General features: G+C 41.4%; 1 protein-coding gene across 7 annotated transcripts in view; it reads right to left on the reverse strand.

The window, feature by feature from the left end:
- LOC141420317 (uncharacterized) overlaps positions 1 to 15,368 on the reverse strand; it is a 31,937-nt gene extending 16,569 nt beyond the window's left edge. The window contains exons 1-4 of one of the 7 annotated variants that reach the window (XM_074064599.1): positions 12,833 to 14,399; positions 9,067 to 9,239; positions 3,302 to 3,426; positions 1,725 to 1,813 (exon numbers count right to left, since the gene is read on the reverse strand). In XM_074064599.1, coding sequence (XP_073920700.1) covers positions 1,725 to 1,804 — 80 coding nt within the window. In that variant the 5' untranslated portion in view covers positions 1,805 to 1,813; positions 3,302 to 3,426; positions 9,067 to 9,239; positions 12,833 to 14,399. Of the gene's footprint in view, positions 1 to 1,724; positions 1,814 to 3,301; positions 3,427 to 9,066; positions 9,240 to 12,832; positions 14,402 to 14,723 lie in introns of those variants that run through there. The other 6 variants (XM_074064598.1, XM_074064595.1, XM_074064601.1 and 3 more) reach the window with 6 other exon arrangements.
- Between the last annotated feature and the right edge of the window lie 290 nt (positions 15,369 to 15,658).

Raw genomic sequence — 15,658 nt, forward strand, 5'->3', positions numbered from 1 at the left:
TATGAGTTTGTTACAGTGGATCAGGACAGTGGTTGCCTGGCCAACAGGGTTCTAAATTCTCTGGCCCGTATCCAGGAAGTGAGGATATCTCTGAAGGTCTCCTCAACTGACACTTTGTCTTAGACAAGACATCTCCTAGGTTCACTATGCTGCTGAATGCTTCCTGGACTGCTCTATGTCACACCTACAACCACCCCACCACTGTCTCCAGATGGGTCTGAATGTGCCAGTGCCCAACTGGGAGGAAATCAAGTTAGGTTCACACCCAGTGCCTCTTTCCAATAAGGCATGTGATCTCAGACAGGTTATTCTGACTCTCATGACTTTCCTCGTTTCATTACTTGTACTTTTGGGATCATCCTAGTATTTGTCTCATAGAAAGGCCTCAGTTAGCCATGCCTATCTTACCTGCCTTAGCCTGGAACCCTCAGAGACAGCTGGCACCTGATGCACATGCACTAACAGAGATGGGACAATGACAAGAAGGAGAAGAACAATATAATGAGGACCAAGTGTGGTGGTCCCCACACTTAAGAGGCTAAGGGAAGAGCATTTAGAGTTAAAGGCTACCCTGGTCTCCATAACCAGTCCTCATCTCTTATAAAAATAAAACTGAAACACAACTCAACACAGACATGAATACCACAGTGCCAGCTAGAGAAAATCACAACTGCAAGCATAGGGATGTGTATGTACAGACACACAAAGGCTTATTATGCACATCTACATTCACAGATAATCACATATGCTCTCACAGATATGCATGGCCATGTGTGTGAACACAGGCTCACAAGCAGACACACTGACACAGATGAGGAATTCTGGCTCCCTGACTGCAAAAATGCAGCCAGTCCACAGGGTTGACTAACATCTGCTCTATACTTACATTCATTTGAAAAGCTGAAGCCAAGTCAGCCTTCCTGGACTTGTTTTATTCCTCTTTTTTGTACACATTTCCAAATGATAAAATCTACTGGTTGAAACTTGCTTTCTGCCATCAAACATTGTCAGTTCTCAAAATTATGCCTGAATTCTGCCCTTCCTGAAGACAGCCTTTGAAGATGCTTCAGCCTGCACTGCCCATCCCCAGTCAATAGGGCTATGTGTTATCATTCTGTCTGCCTCATCATCTTGTATTAAAATCTTAACCAAAGTTGTCTCCCTCCCCTGCCTATCTTGGGTTTCAGCACTCCAATATAACTAACTTGCAGAGTCATCCAGCCAAAGCAGCCTCCGGAAGGCTATGGTCCTAGATGACTACAAGCTCAAGAGAAGGCCTGAGCATGGACACCCAACTGGGCTGCTTCCAAATTCCTGACCCACAGAAAAAGAGCAAAGTAGTATTTTTTCTTGTTTTACTATGCTAAATGTTAGAGAAATCTCTTACACAGCTTAGGAAACTTACAGATAACAGATGGCAGGCCCATATGCTAACTACTGGTGGCATCTGGCACTGTTCTGCAACCTCAGGGTCTTACACTGGGAGCCCAGGAGCATCGTGACACCTGCTCTACAAGAAAGTGCTTATGGCCTCAGCAACAACCCTACCACGTGCAGATGATGGGGTTGATACTTAACAAAACTGAAGTGATGAAATGTGCTAAGGGAGCTCTGCCTCATGGACTCCTCCTCCTCAGCTCAGTCACTGCTAGAAGCTGGGGTGTGGGAATTGTTTCTCTCATAGAAGAAAGATCTTTGTTATCTCAACATGCTCCTTAATTTACCTGCATTTCCAGAATCTGAAATTCAAGTTGAAATGTAACCATGTGGCAACTTTCTGATAATCAGTGTCTCTGTAGAACATTCTTCACGTCTGTAAATTAGATAAACAAGCATTTTATATGCAAACAACAGTTGTCTTCAGATATCCATTATTTTGTATGAATATCTACAACATATGTAGAAATATGAAAGTGTACATTAGCAATTGTATTTAAAAATCTGGAAGAAAGTATATCAAATTGATTAGCCTTACAAAATTGGATCAATATCAATTTATACTTTCTAGTGCTCAATTATACCAACATTCAAGGTAAACAGAAATAGACATAGAAAACCCTAGGTAAGTTTGAATCATGTTCACTGTTTGATGTTCTTCTTTCTTTTCTGTTTCTCATCATTATCTTGTTCATGTATGGATTTGGCTTGACATGACTGTAGCCATCCTGGTTCATAACCACTATGGTGGTCCCAGAGTAACCCTAGTCAGTTTTTCCAACAATCACTATTAGACAAAACCACTAGAGACATTCATGGAGCTTTAAATAGGGATCCTGGCTCCCAGATGCACCTGACTCTCAATATTAAGATAAACTGAGAGCATTCCAGCCGGAATGAAGTCACTTTTGTCCTAACTCACAAATATGCCATTCTTTCTAAACCATATTTAGGGAATCCAAGTGGTCTTTGCTGCCACCCAGAGCCATGATTCTGGCAGTAACTCCCCCCAATAAATTCTACTCTGTGCAACTGTAGATATGTCTAGCCTCTTTCTTTAGTCTCACAACACCTAGGGTGGGCCACATACATTAGGACCATTTGTCCTAAATACTGTTGAAGACAATAAATGGAACCCACATGCTTATCTCTGTTACCTCTCAAAATTTCACTAATATGAATGCTATTTTCAAGATATGACATGCATACATTTTTGTGGAACTGGGGTTTGAATTCAACATGCTCTACTGTTTGAACCAAACCTCCAGACCATTTTTCTCTGGGTATTTTGGAGATGGGGTCTCTTCACCTGTGCTGGCCTCAAACTATGACCCTCTGTTCTCAGCCTCCCAGTACCTAGGATCACGGGAATGAGCTACTGGTGCCCAGCAAGCCCTTTGTTTGTTTGTTTATGCATCTATTTAGTTTGGCAGCACTGAGCATTTACTTCAACACCTCAAGCAAACTACCCCTTGAGCCAGTCCTTTTCCTTTTTTTTGAGGGAGGTGTTAACAAGGTTATTTTTTATAAACTTTTTATTAGGATATTCGTTATATGGGGGGATTAACAACAATTCCGAATAGACTTGTACTGTACATTGGTTACACTGTCCCCATTATCTCTTCCCCTTAACCCTCTCCCCACCCCACTTAAAGCAATTGCAAGTTTTCTCAGTTCTACTTCATAGAGGTACATGAAGTCCATCAACCATATACCATCATGTTAATCTCTTTCACTCACTCTCCTCCTCCCACTAGTACACCAATACACACTGTATCCATTTTACAGTCCTGTTTTTCATTATTAATATTTAAGTTGGTGTTCAAAGGGGTTTCTCAATGTATGCCCAGTTGGGTAGACTCACCAGTTCTTTGGCTTTTAGTTTTGTTTGTTTTGTTTTTTTCAAGTAGACTCTTGCACTTTTTCCTGGGCCAACTTGGTCCCTCAATCCTCCTTATTTCTGTCTTCTGAATAGCTGGGATTGCCAGCCTGAATCATGTAACAAAGCTTGATTTTATAATAGGGTCTTGCCAGTTCCTACTCAAGTTGAGCCTGAGGCTCAATCTTTTTCTCCATTTCCAGGGTAGGTGGGATTACAGGCATTTGCCACCACAGCCAGCCAACATGCCCTATTCTGAAGTTCAAACCTGACTCATTTTCTACATATATGTTTATCCATGCAACCACCACCCAGATCAAGAAACAGAAATTTATTATACCTCATAAGCACAATTTTGATGTTAGGTTGGCATGCAGTTTTGTGAATGAGATTATTTTTAGAAGGGCACAATTCTACAAGGGTAAAGAGAAAAGGAAAGATAAGAGCAACCTAATTTTGGAAGCTGGAACTCACTGGGATAAATTCAATAGTACATGGACAAGTAGAACTGACCTGGTATATCCAGGAAAATTGAAACCTAAGACAGCAATGGGGAAAGCCCAGAGGGAAGTCAATTTAAATAGAGTGCTAGGTAGGTATTCAGAATTAGTAGAACCAAGTTATTCTAACAAGATGATTGTGAACTTTGATTCCAAGTGTAGTGGCACATACCTGTAAGCTCAGCACTCAGGAGGCTGAAGTCAAACAATCACACATCAAGGCTATCCTGGACTACATAGGGAGAAGGAAGGGAAAGAGGAAGGGGAAGGAAAGGAGAAAGGAAAAAAAATAACAATCTATAACGTAAGTGAACTTCAAAAAAGTCAGTGTTACAAAAGACAAAGAAGGATCAACCAGATTAAAGGAAACTAAAGACACATGACAGCTAAATGGAATGCCTGATCATGATTTTATGAAAAGAAAGATTCAATGTGGTTGAGATGTCAGTTCTTCCTAATGTGACCTATAGATTCCATGCAACCCAACTGAAACCCCAGCAAGCTGCTTTGTAGATAATGACAAGCATACTCAAGAGTTTAAAACAGGCACATGAATGAAACAGGAAATTCTCAAAGGGAGAGGTACAAATGAACAGTATATACAAGAAGTGTTCAACTTCCCTGGCTACAAAAGATATGCAAATCACAACAACACTTATTTCATCTCACCCCGGTTAGAATGGCTGTAATCAAGGGCAATAATAACCACAAATGCTGGCGAGGATGTGGTGAAATGGAACCCTTAAACATGCTGGTGGGAATGCAAATTAGTACAACCACTTCAGAAAGCAGTAGGGAGATTCCTCAGAAAGCTAAAGCTAGAACTGCCATATGATCCACTGATACTGCCCCTGGGCATCTGCCCAAAGGAACATAAGACAGGATACAATAAAAACACCTGTACTCCCATGTTCATCTGAGCATGACTCACAATAGCCAAGCTGTGGGAACAACCCAGGTGTCCTACAACTATGAGTGCATAAGAAAATGTGGTGTATACACAGAAGTTTTACTCAGCCAGAAGGGATAATGACATGTGGTTTGAAAGTGAATACAATTGGAAGACATGATGTTAAGTGAAGTTAGCCAGGATCAGAAACACAAAGGCCACATGTTTTCTCTCATACGTGGAAGATAGATCCAAAAGAAAAACATATACAAACTCAGATGCAGAATGTGTTTGTCATAGTAGAACTGCTCCATGGAACTCAGAGAAAGAGGGAAAGGAAAAGAGAATGATAGAGCATCAGTAACATCATAAAACATAACATCTGTGAAGGTAGAGGATATGAAGGTGTGTACTGAAAGCAGTTGAAAAAGGGGGGAGGGTGGGAGGTAAAGAGGTAAGGGAGAGCAACAGAAGGGATGGAACAGAACAAAATATACTCACAGAGGGGAAACATAGAGAAACCCTTTGAACGTCAACTTAAATATTAGTAATGAAACAAGGACTATAAAACAGGTACAGTGTGTGTCTGGGGGCACTAGTGGGAGGAGGAAGGGTGAATGAAGGAGATTAAGATGAGCATATACCTTAGATGGACTTCCTATACTTATATGAAATAGAACAAAGAAATCTCTTGCAAATGCTTTAAGTGAAGTGATTTTTAGGAGGAGACATGATCAGGGCAATCTAAATAATGTACAATATAATCCTAATCAGAACTATCACTATGGTTCCCCCCATATAACAAATACATCGCAATAAAATTTTTTTATAATTAAAAAAAAGTAAATAAATGAGAAGAAAAGAGAATCTCTAGTTTACATGGACTAGAAAGGCAGAAGCTGTGGATATAGTTCAGAGTTTGACTGCGTGCCTAGCAGCCACAAGGCTCTGAGTTCAATCACAACACAGTAGGAAAAAAAAAGGCAAAAGATTCAGATCAGCCAGCATGATACTGAAGAATGAGGTCAGAGAACTAACACTACCTAATTTTGAGACTTAACTTTTACACTAATAAAAAGTGTGGTGTTGGTGAAAGCATAGAAGGTGGATCACAAGTTCAAGATCGAGTCCAGAAATAGATTCACAAATACAGAAAAGTGATTTTCTTTGGCAGTGGAGTGTGGGAGTACTGAGTTTGAATTCAGGACTCACATTTGTTAGGCAGGCACTCTACAGCTTGGGCCACACCCTCAGTCCTTTTTGTTTTAGCTGTTTTTCACATAAGATCCAGTGCTTTTTGCCCAGGTTGGCCTCAGACAGTGATCCTGCTATAGACAGTCTCCTATGTAGCTGGGATTAGAGACATGCACCTTCACAACCAGCTTATTTGTCAAGGTGAACTCACATTAAATTTTTGCTCCCACTGACCATGAACCACTACCTCCTGATCTCCACCTCCAGAGCATCTGAGATTATAGACATGAGCCACCACCCCTGGCTATAAAGTGATTCCTGACAGAGGAGCAAAGGAAGTTCAATGGAGAAAGGACAGTCTATTCCATAGAAGATGCTGTATATTCACATGTAGCAAATAAGTAAATCTAAACACTGAGTTACAATTTTTACAAAAATTAATGCAAAATGGACCACAGACACACATGTAAAACTTATGTTATGAAAATAACATAGAAGAAAACCTAGGTGACCTTGGGCTTTCTCCATAAAAATGTGTCAAAATGCAGTAAACATTGAATTGTGGATGAATCTAAAATAACCTGGTGCAAACACTTTATTTTGTAGACAACAAACTCAGGCCCATAGAGATATTCTGAATTATCTAAGGTCCAGGCTTCATTTCTTTTCTTTATGGAAGTATAAAATGCATGTATAATTGCTTCTAAAGAAAAACAGTGTGCCAAATTGTAATGTCAGTACTTGTTAACTTGAACACAGATTTTTTTTTTTTTTGGCGACACTGGGGTTTGAACTCAAGGCCTCATGCTTTGGTAAACAAGCACTCTTACTGCTTGAGCCACTCTGCCAGCCCCAGAATTTTTTTAAATGAATAAGAAGTGTGATTAGGAATAGCTTCTCTTCTTATAAGTAACAGATGAAGAATGGAGGGCTGGGGATACAGCTCACTGGGAGAACACTTGCCTAATATGTACAAGGCTCTGGTTTCCTTCCCCAGAACCACACACACACAAAAAAAGATGGACTTCATTAATATTGTATTAATATTGTGATCTCTATAATATATGCACAAATGTGTACACACAATTTAATGAGTAATAAATAATTATGTACTCTTTAGATTACTTGAAGAAAATAATTTACTAATATACTTGAAGCCTTGCCATTCTTCTCCCCAGACATAACCACTCTTGTGAATTTTGGGAAATCTGGACATTGCTCTTTGTTTTTATCATGTTTTAGCTGTTCCTAAACAAGATAGCAATTAGTTTTGTATGTTTTTGCTGTGTTTGTTCTTTTGGGGGTTCACTGAATTTCCTTAATTTAAAGATCTATACTCTTAATAAAATTTAGAAAAAAATTTTAAACAGTGAGAGTATATTTTTTATCAAAATTAATGAACACCGGAAGATTTGTCCTTCAAAATGATCAACTATCAAGCCAAAGTACTTACTCTTCATAACATGCTTTTAGAGCTGACAAAAAGGTAAGAGCAGTCCTCATTAGTACAGTGCTGGGAAATCATGAAAAAATAAAAAGTAAAGAACAGAGGCCAGGCGCAGTGGTTCATGCCTGTTCAAATCCCAGCTACTTGGGAAGCAGAGATTAGAAGATCACAATTCTAGTACAGACCACGCAAAAAGTTAGAAGACCTGGTCTAGAGGTGTGGGTCAAGTAGTAGACTACCTGTGCAAACACAAGGCCCTGAGTTCAAAGTCCAGTACCACCCAACAAACTCCAAAATGTTGCAAGACCCCCATCTCTACCAACAAGCTAGGCATGGTGGTATGCACCTGTAATCCTTCTGCATGAGGTCTCACAGTGAGGAGGATTGAGGTCTGAGACCCACCCGAGGTGGGTGACTACTACTCAAGACTGTCAACTGAGTACTGGTGGCTCATGTCTGCAATCCTAGCTACACACAAAACAGAGATCAGGAGGACTGTGGTTCAAAGCTAGCCTGGCCAAATAGTTCATGACACCTTATATCAAAAGTACTCAACATAGACACAAAAAAGAGTTGTTGAAGTGGCTCAAGTGGTAGAGCACCTGCCTAGCAAATGTGAGGCTCTGAGTTCAAACCCCAGTACCAGCAATGAATAGATAGGTAAAGAGTTTCATACAGGGCTAGCCTTACTTTTTTTTTTTGTGGGACTGTATTTGAGCTCAGGACCTTCCACCTGCTAGGCAGGCACTCTACTGCTCAAGTTGTTCTGCAAACCCTACCTGGCTGTACTTTCTGAATCCCATCTCTTCCTTTCAAATCTTTTCAAGTCTCTAAATTCCATCACTTCAATTATATAAGTAATTGAAAACACCGCTGCAGTGAGCTGCTGAAGACCCACTGAGCACTCTCCCTCTCCTAAGAGTTATTTCAGTAGAAAAATCAGCAAGCACTTCCAAAAATGATTTCTGCTAAAGAACATTGTTCTTGATCAAAGAAAGTTCCTAACATTCATTTGCAACAGTAAATTACCTTCCTTTCACCTCTCAGGGCACCTTAGATCCTTGGCAATAAAACTTAGTCATTAAGACCAGATTGCTTCTTTCTGGGAAAAGCTTCAGCTGATGGTCAATTATTGACCCTAGGTAATGACAGTTAGGAGTAGTACAGTACAGTGAGGCAGCTTTCATGGGAGCGATGAATTGTAAGATTTATAAATTAATGCCGGTGTAATGGTCACACCTGTAATGCCAGCAATTGGGCAGCTGAGGCAGGAGGCCAGCCTGGGCCACGATGTACACCTTGTCTCAAAAAAATTAAAATAGGCTGACAACATGGCTCAATTGGTACAGCACTTTCCTAGCATGCATGAGGCCCTGGGGTGTGTTAAAATCGCAAATACCATATCACTCTTACTTGACCAGGAAGGTAATCAAGGACACTGTTCTGTTCTTTAATATTTACTTCAGGTGACTTTTAAGAGTTTGGGGGCTGAACTTCAGCTCAAGAGTTGGAGCACCTCCCTAGGTGGCACAAGGCCTGAATTCACACCCTAATGACACAAAAAAAGTACTGAGCAAGTATGGTGTTCAAAAGATGCCTCACTGCACAAGTACACCATGACAATGAATGTGCAGAATCTTAATTCAACATTATTATAACCAAGTTCCTGGGCATAACAAGGTGAGCTTCAAAACTATTTCTAGATTAAAATAATGCTCACCCTTTTTGATAATCTCAGAGGTCAGCAGTCCTTGTCTTCCAGAAGAATTTCTCATATTGAAGCCAGTCAGCATATGTATAAATGACAGTTCTGATTTTAAATGTCCAAGCTGGCTTCTCAGATCTTCTGAAGGGTCCATCACGCAGAATCTGATTTGTGTATTTCCTGATTTTCTAAAAAAGCAAATATCAGAAAAGTTATTCCAACTGCTAATAATTATTTCACCTAATACCCAATTTTCCTCAAAACATTCTCATTTTGTTGCTCATGATCACTTCACATTAACCTGAGGATTTCCTCAAAACCAATGTGACTACTAACACCACAATTTCAAGTTTCAACTGAAAACACATAGTTACACTACTGTATTGGACACCTGGGTGACACAGTGACAAACATTTTCTCCAAACAGCATCGAGAGGAGCCCTGAGTAGCCATGGCTGTACAGCAAGATGCAGGGACAGCAGCGCAGTGGGAGCTGAGCACAGGCAGCTTTGAATGTCTCTGACCTGCAAGGCGGTGAACTACATCATGAAGTTAATCTCACCTGTCAAGTTCATGTCCACATCCCTAATTCCGTGGTTATGGGGATGACCTAACATCACAAGCACTGTGGTGAAATGTTTTCACATTTTCAAATAATTCAACCAGTGGAATACATTAATTTAACTTGATCTTTGGTCACAGAAAGTATTTCTGGAAATAATTAACATCAAAATATTTTGTGAGATGAAAGAATACAGAATACAGAATATCAAAGGTGGTGTTATCAGATATTTTGTAAATCACAAGTGCAAAGATTTGTTTAGTTTCAGAGGCTATATTATTTATACATGAACACTATACGTATGTGTACATATACATATATATCCTTGAAATTAATGAAAATCTAAAATAAGAAAAATTCAAAATTAACAAAGGTAGATTTGGTAAACTTGCAATTTGTGCTTCTTTTAGGAACATGAGTCATAAAACAGTGAATGTAAATACTTCATATGTGAATGCTACATTGAGTACTACCTTTCAATTGCAAAGACTAATAGGTACTAATTACTGTGTGCTCTCTTTCACAAGAACTAACGAACTTAATAACTTGGAGAACCTTTGAGAGTATATACAAGTACTACCTTACAAATTCCCAGAAAACTCCACCCCAAAACTCCTAGACACCACAAACACCTTCAGCAATGTAGCAGGATACAAAATAAGCTTACAAAAATCAGTAGCCTTTCTATACACCAACAGTGAACTAACTGAGAAAGAATATAGGAAAACAATTCCATTTACAAAAGCCTAAAAAACATCAACTACCTAGGAATAAGCTTAACAAAGGATGTAAATAAACTGTCTAAGGGAACTACAAACTACTGAAGAAAGAAATCAAGGAAGACTATAGAAGATGGAAAGATCTCCCATGCTCATGGATTGGCACGATCAACCTAGTAAAAATAGCTATACTACCAAAGTCAATCTACACATTCAACACAATTCCCCTCAACATCCTAATGACATGCATCATGGAAATCGAAACATCTACCCTAAAGTTTATTTGGAAACACAAAAGACCATTAATAGCCAAGGCAATACTGAGCAAAAAGACCAATGCTGCAGGTATCACAATACCCAATTTCAAACTATACTACAGACCCACAGCAATAAGAACAGCATGGTAGTGGCACAAAAACAGATATGAAGAAGAGTGTAACAGAATAGAGGACCTGGATATGAATCCATACAGCTATCTGACCTTATTTTTGACAAAGGTGCCAAAAACAAATGATGGAGAAAAGACAGCCTCTTCAACAAATGTTGCTGGGAAAAGTGGTTATCTGCCTACAGAAAACTGAAACTAGATCCATGCCTATCACACTTACTAGAATCAACTCAAAAGTGGATTGAAGGAACTTAATATTAGATACAAATCCTTGCAGTTAGTACGTGAAAGAATAGGGAATACCCTGGACACAATAGCTATAGGCAAGGAATTCCTCAGACGAACTGCAGCAGCCCAGCAACTAAGAGAAAAGTTGGACAAATGGGGCTACATGGAATCAAAAAGCTTCTGCTCAACAAAAGAAATGGTCTCTAAACTGAAGAGAACACCCACAGAGTAGGAGAAAATATTTGCTAGCTATACATCCGACAAAGGACTGATAACCAGAATATATAAGGAGCTCAAAAAACTAAACTCCCCCCAAATTAATAAACCAATAAAGAAGTGGGCAACTGAACTAAACAGAACTTTTTCAAAGGAAGAAGTCCAAACGGCCAAAAAACACATGAAAAAATACCCACCATCCCTAGCCATAAAGGAAATGCAAATCAAAACCTCACTAAGCTTCTACCTCACTCCTGTTAGAATAACTAGCATGAAGAACACCACCACCAACAAATGTTGGCAAGGATGAGGGGAAAAAGGAACCCTCATACACTGCTGGTGGGAACGCAAGCTAGTACAACCACTTTGGAAAACAATATAGAGGCTTTTTAAATACTAAACATAGATTTGCCATATGATCCAGCAATCCCACTCCTAGGGATATACCCAAAGGAATGCGGCTCAAGTTATTTCAAAGACACTTGCACACCCATCTTTATTGCAGCATTATTTACAACAGCCAAGCTATGGAAACAGCCAAGATGCCCCTCAGTGGATGAATGGACTAACAAAATGTGGTATTTATACACAATGGAATTTTACTTAGCCACAAAGAAGAATGAAATTTTGTCATTCACAAGTAACAGATGGATGTTGAGAACACCATCTTAAGCAAAGTTAGCCAGGCTCAGAAGACCAAAAATCACAGGTTCTCCCTAAAATGCAGATTGTAGACCCAAAATAAATTCAATACTATTATTGGACATGGGTCACACAGTAAGGAGAGAATGTGTGTGGGAGGAATAGGAAAAAGGAAGGTAACCTAAAATTTGAATGTGGTTGATGTGCTCTCTGTAGAGGAGCAAATAAAGTAATCTTAACCTGGCAGAGGCCAGTATGGGAAGGGGACCAGGAAGAAGTGAAGAGGTCTGGCAGAGATGAGCCAATGTGGGTTGTAATACACAAGTGCATGGAAGCAACACTAGGACTCTCTCTGTACAGCCATCTTTACCTCAAACTTGCAAAAACTTTATGTCTTTCTTACTATCTCCTATGTTTTCTCTTCAACAAAATCGGAGAACAAGATGGTGGAACAGGTTCTGCCCAGACTGGAGGTATTGGGGGGCATGGGAGGAGGGGCAGGTGGCCCAAACAATGTACACATATGTAAATAAATGTGAAGGTGATAAAATAGAACAGAGAAAAATGAAAGTTAAAAAAAAAAAAGGAAGAAATTGTGGGGAAAGGCACTCTAGATGAATGTGTCCCAGATGTATTCATAGTGTTCTCAGAGGGTGGTCGCAAAAGACCCTGGTTGAGAAGATCTCAGGTGTTTGGCATCCTGAACAAAGAACTGGATGGGAACAAACAGATTGCAAAGCAGCAGCCAAGTTTTACTGAAAGTGAAAGCAGAAAGTACACTCCATGAGAGGGAGATGGAGTGAGCTCTGAGCAAGGTGATCCAAGAGCAGTACCTGGAGCTCAAGAGCCTGTACTTTGGCTGTGGATTTCTGGAAAGAATAAAGCACAAAAAAAATCGAATAACTCTCCCCACATGTCCCCTCTGCCTGAGTGGCAAAGCAGTCAGGGTGCTTCTTGGAGCAAGGAAAAGTTAAAGACACCTTTGCTAAGTTAGCTCTCCCAGGATCCCCACAACCTCCTACTCACACCCAACCTGATCTTGAACCACAGAAGGTAGATTTTTACATTCTTCTTCATGCCAGAATTTCTTTGCACAGCAACTGTAGCACCATTTCAGTAAGGTCGGTCACTGGAAAATAATGAGGAAATGTTGCTTATCATTAGGTTTCAAGTATTGTTAGAAAGCCTCACCATTCCTGCCCCTCAGCACCCCATCTTTAGACAATTCAAGCACACAAAGTCCCCAAGGGCTAGGTCAGGTACACGTCCATGAAAGTAGCTGCCATAGTTCTCCCAGTTTATCTCAGGTACTCAGCCCGGGGTGGCCAGGAAAATCCTCATGGGGCATGCAAGCTCCATGCTGCACATTTTCTCTGACAACTCTGCCAGGGCTGACATCTGGGCTTGAAGTCTCTCCCCAGATGCCTCCCTGCATGTGGGCTGTCTGCTGAGGCTTCTGCTGAGGGTTGATGGAAGCCAAACCCTGTTGGGGTCTGAGCAGTGAGGTCCTCTTCCTCCTCCAGAGGCCTGGGTCAGAGCAAGATGCTTGAGGTCTATAGGGTGACTGGTCTGGTCCACTGTAGATGCCCTTACCCCCTCCAGAGGAGGTCGCAGTGTTCGTGTCTGCAACCTGGGCACTGGCTCCCTGTATCCTCCCAAAGGCCTCTTGAGGTTTCCAGAGAGGACTGGCTGCTCCAGAAGTCCGTGTGGGTCACAGGCACCAGAGTTGCCCTGTTTGGGTCCAATGTCTCTGGGCTATGGCGTCCTAGAGCCATCCTTGCCTGTGGGGTCAGGCAGGGTGCTCAATCTGTGGCGAGCTCTGCCTTGCAGAAATGGTCTGCTGAATGCACTGCAAGGCTCCTGGAGGCACCTGGGCTCAGAACAGCACAGATGCAGGCTGTACCAGTAGCACAATTGTATGTGTGTGTTGTATGTGTTTGGTGTGGGTGTCAGGTGTGTGTGTTGTGTGTGTTTGGTGTGTCTAGTGTGTTCAGCCAGTGTGTATATGTGTTTTGTGTGTAGGTTTGTGGGGATATTAGGTGTGTGTCTGTGTGTGTTGTATGTATGTGTCTTTGTTTATGTGTATTGTTGTTTATGTATGTGTTTTGTGTGTGTGTTTTGTATACGTGTTAGTGTGGTATGTGTTGTGGGTGTAGGAGGTGTGTGTGCATGTGCGTCTGTGTGTGTCGTGTATGTGTGTTGTATGCTGTGTTTCGATGCGTGAATGTGTGTGTTGTGTATCTTGTGTATGTATGTGTGTGTGTGCTATGTGTGTGTATATGTGTTGTGTATCTTTGTTCTGTGCATGTGTGTCATGTATGTGTCTCTGTGTATGCCTAGTTGTGTGCGTATGTGTACTGTGTGTGATGTGTATGTTTGTGTTGTATGTGTCTGTATTGGTGTGTTTTGTGTGTGTGTGTGTGTCGTGTGTATCATCCCTGGTAGGCCCACGGGGAGCAGGATCAGCTGCAGCATCACCGGATCTGGGCCACCGCGTGTCCATCTGTGCTCAGCACTCCAGGGTCACCCACCCACTGCTCCAGCAGGTGGAAGCTGTGCTCCTCTACTCCCTCCTCCAGCATTCTATCCATCTAGCCTCCCTCTCCTCCCCCCTGCCCCACACCCGGGGCTCTGCTGCCCGCGCGCCCCCCGCTTCCCCAGCCAGCCCCCGCGCACCCGCCCCCCCCTCCCCCAGCCCAGCCCGCCCCCGGGGATGGGGGGCTCCGCGCTCCGCCACCCCGCGAGTCACCTCAGGAGGCGGCCGTGCTCCGCACCCCCACCTCACCGGCCCTCTCCCCGGCCAGGGCGCCCGCCAGCCGCGCCCCTAATGGCGCCTCCGATGCCCGGGATTAACAGCGGGGCCAAGTCCCGCCATCTGCCGCGCCGCCCCTCCCAGCCCTCGTGCTCTGGCTCTTACCTCTGGGCTGTTTTTGGCAGCCACTTCCCCTTCGCGCGCCACATCCTCCTCCTCCAGAAATTACCAGGAACGGAAGGAGAAGAGAGTAAAAAGAACAAAAGAACATGCAATGAACCGAAGGTACATGTGGAGCATGAAGCATACAAACATAAGGACAGAGTTGGCCCTCGCTGTCTGTGGGTGAAAAGTTCCAATGACACCATGAGAAAGCACCATGAACACTCACACCACTGACATTAAGGCGGGACTGACACAGCTTCTTCACATCATGTGAGCTGCATAAGGCACACATGGGAGGGTTTTTTTTAATACTCTTATTAAAAACCACTTGGAATAAATCTTCAAATAAGTCAGTCTAACTGTAATGGTATTCATACAAGAATAAAAAACACAGGAAAGGGTGCAAAAGGAAGAATGAGTATTTGGAGAAATGATAAGCTAAATGTTTCTCAAGTTGATAAACAAACATAGGTTCATATATTCATGAAGCTCAGTAAACTTCAATATGGAGAAACAGAGATATATTCTGAGACACATTTTAATCATATTATCATAAACTAAGGACAAATAAATGATCTTAGAAGTAGAAAGACAGAAGCTACTTAACATAAAAAAGGAATCCATCATAACTTTAACAGATTTCACATCAATAATTATGGAAGTGAGAAGGAAATGAAACAGCATTTTAAAAATATTGAAATAATGCTGTTAGCCAAAACCATTATATCCAGCAAAATTACCCTTGGACCTGCCCTTCAAAACAATGTTAAATGGAGTTCTCCAGAATGAAGTCAGGGGACACTAGACAATCAATTGAAACCATGTGATAAAACAAAGAACTGCATTAAAGATAACTATGTAAGCAAATATAAAGTGTGGTATTATTTTATATTTATTTTATAACTCTATTTTCTATTTGATTTAAAAGACAAACA

This window comes from Castor canadensis, unplaced genomic scaffold (assembly GCF_047511655.1).
Source record: "Castor canadensis unplaced genomic scaffold, mCasCan1.hap1v2 HAP1_SCAFFOLD_119, whole genome shotgun sequence".
In the NCBI taxonomy this organism is placed as follows: domain Eukaryota; kingdom Metazoa; phylum Chordata; class Mammalia; order Rodentia; family Castoridae; genus Castor; species Castor canadensis.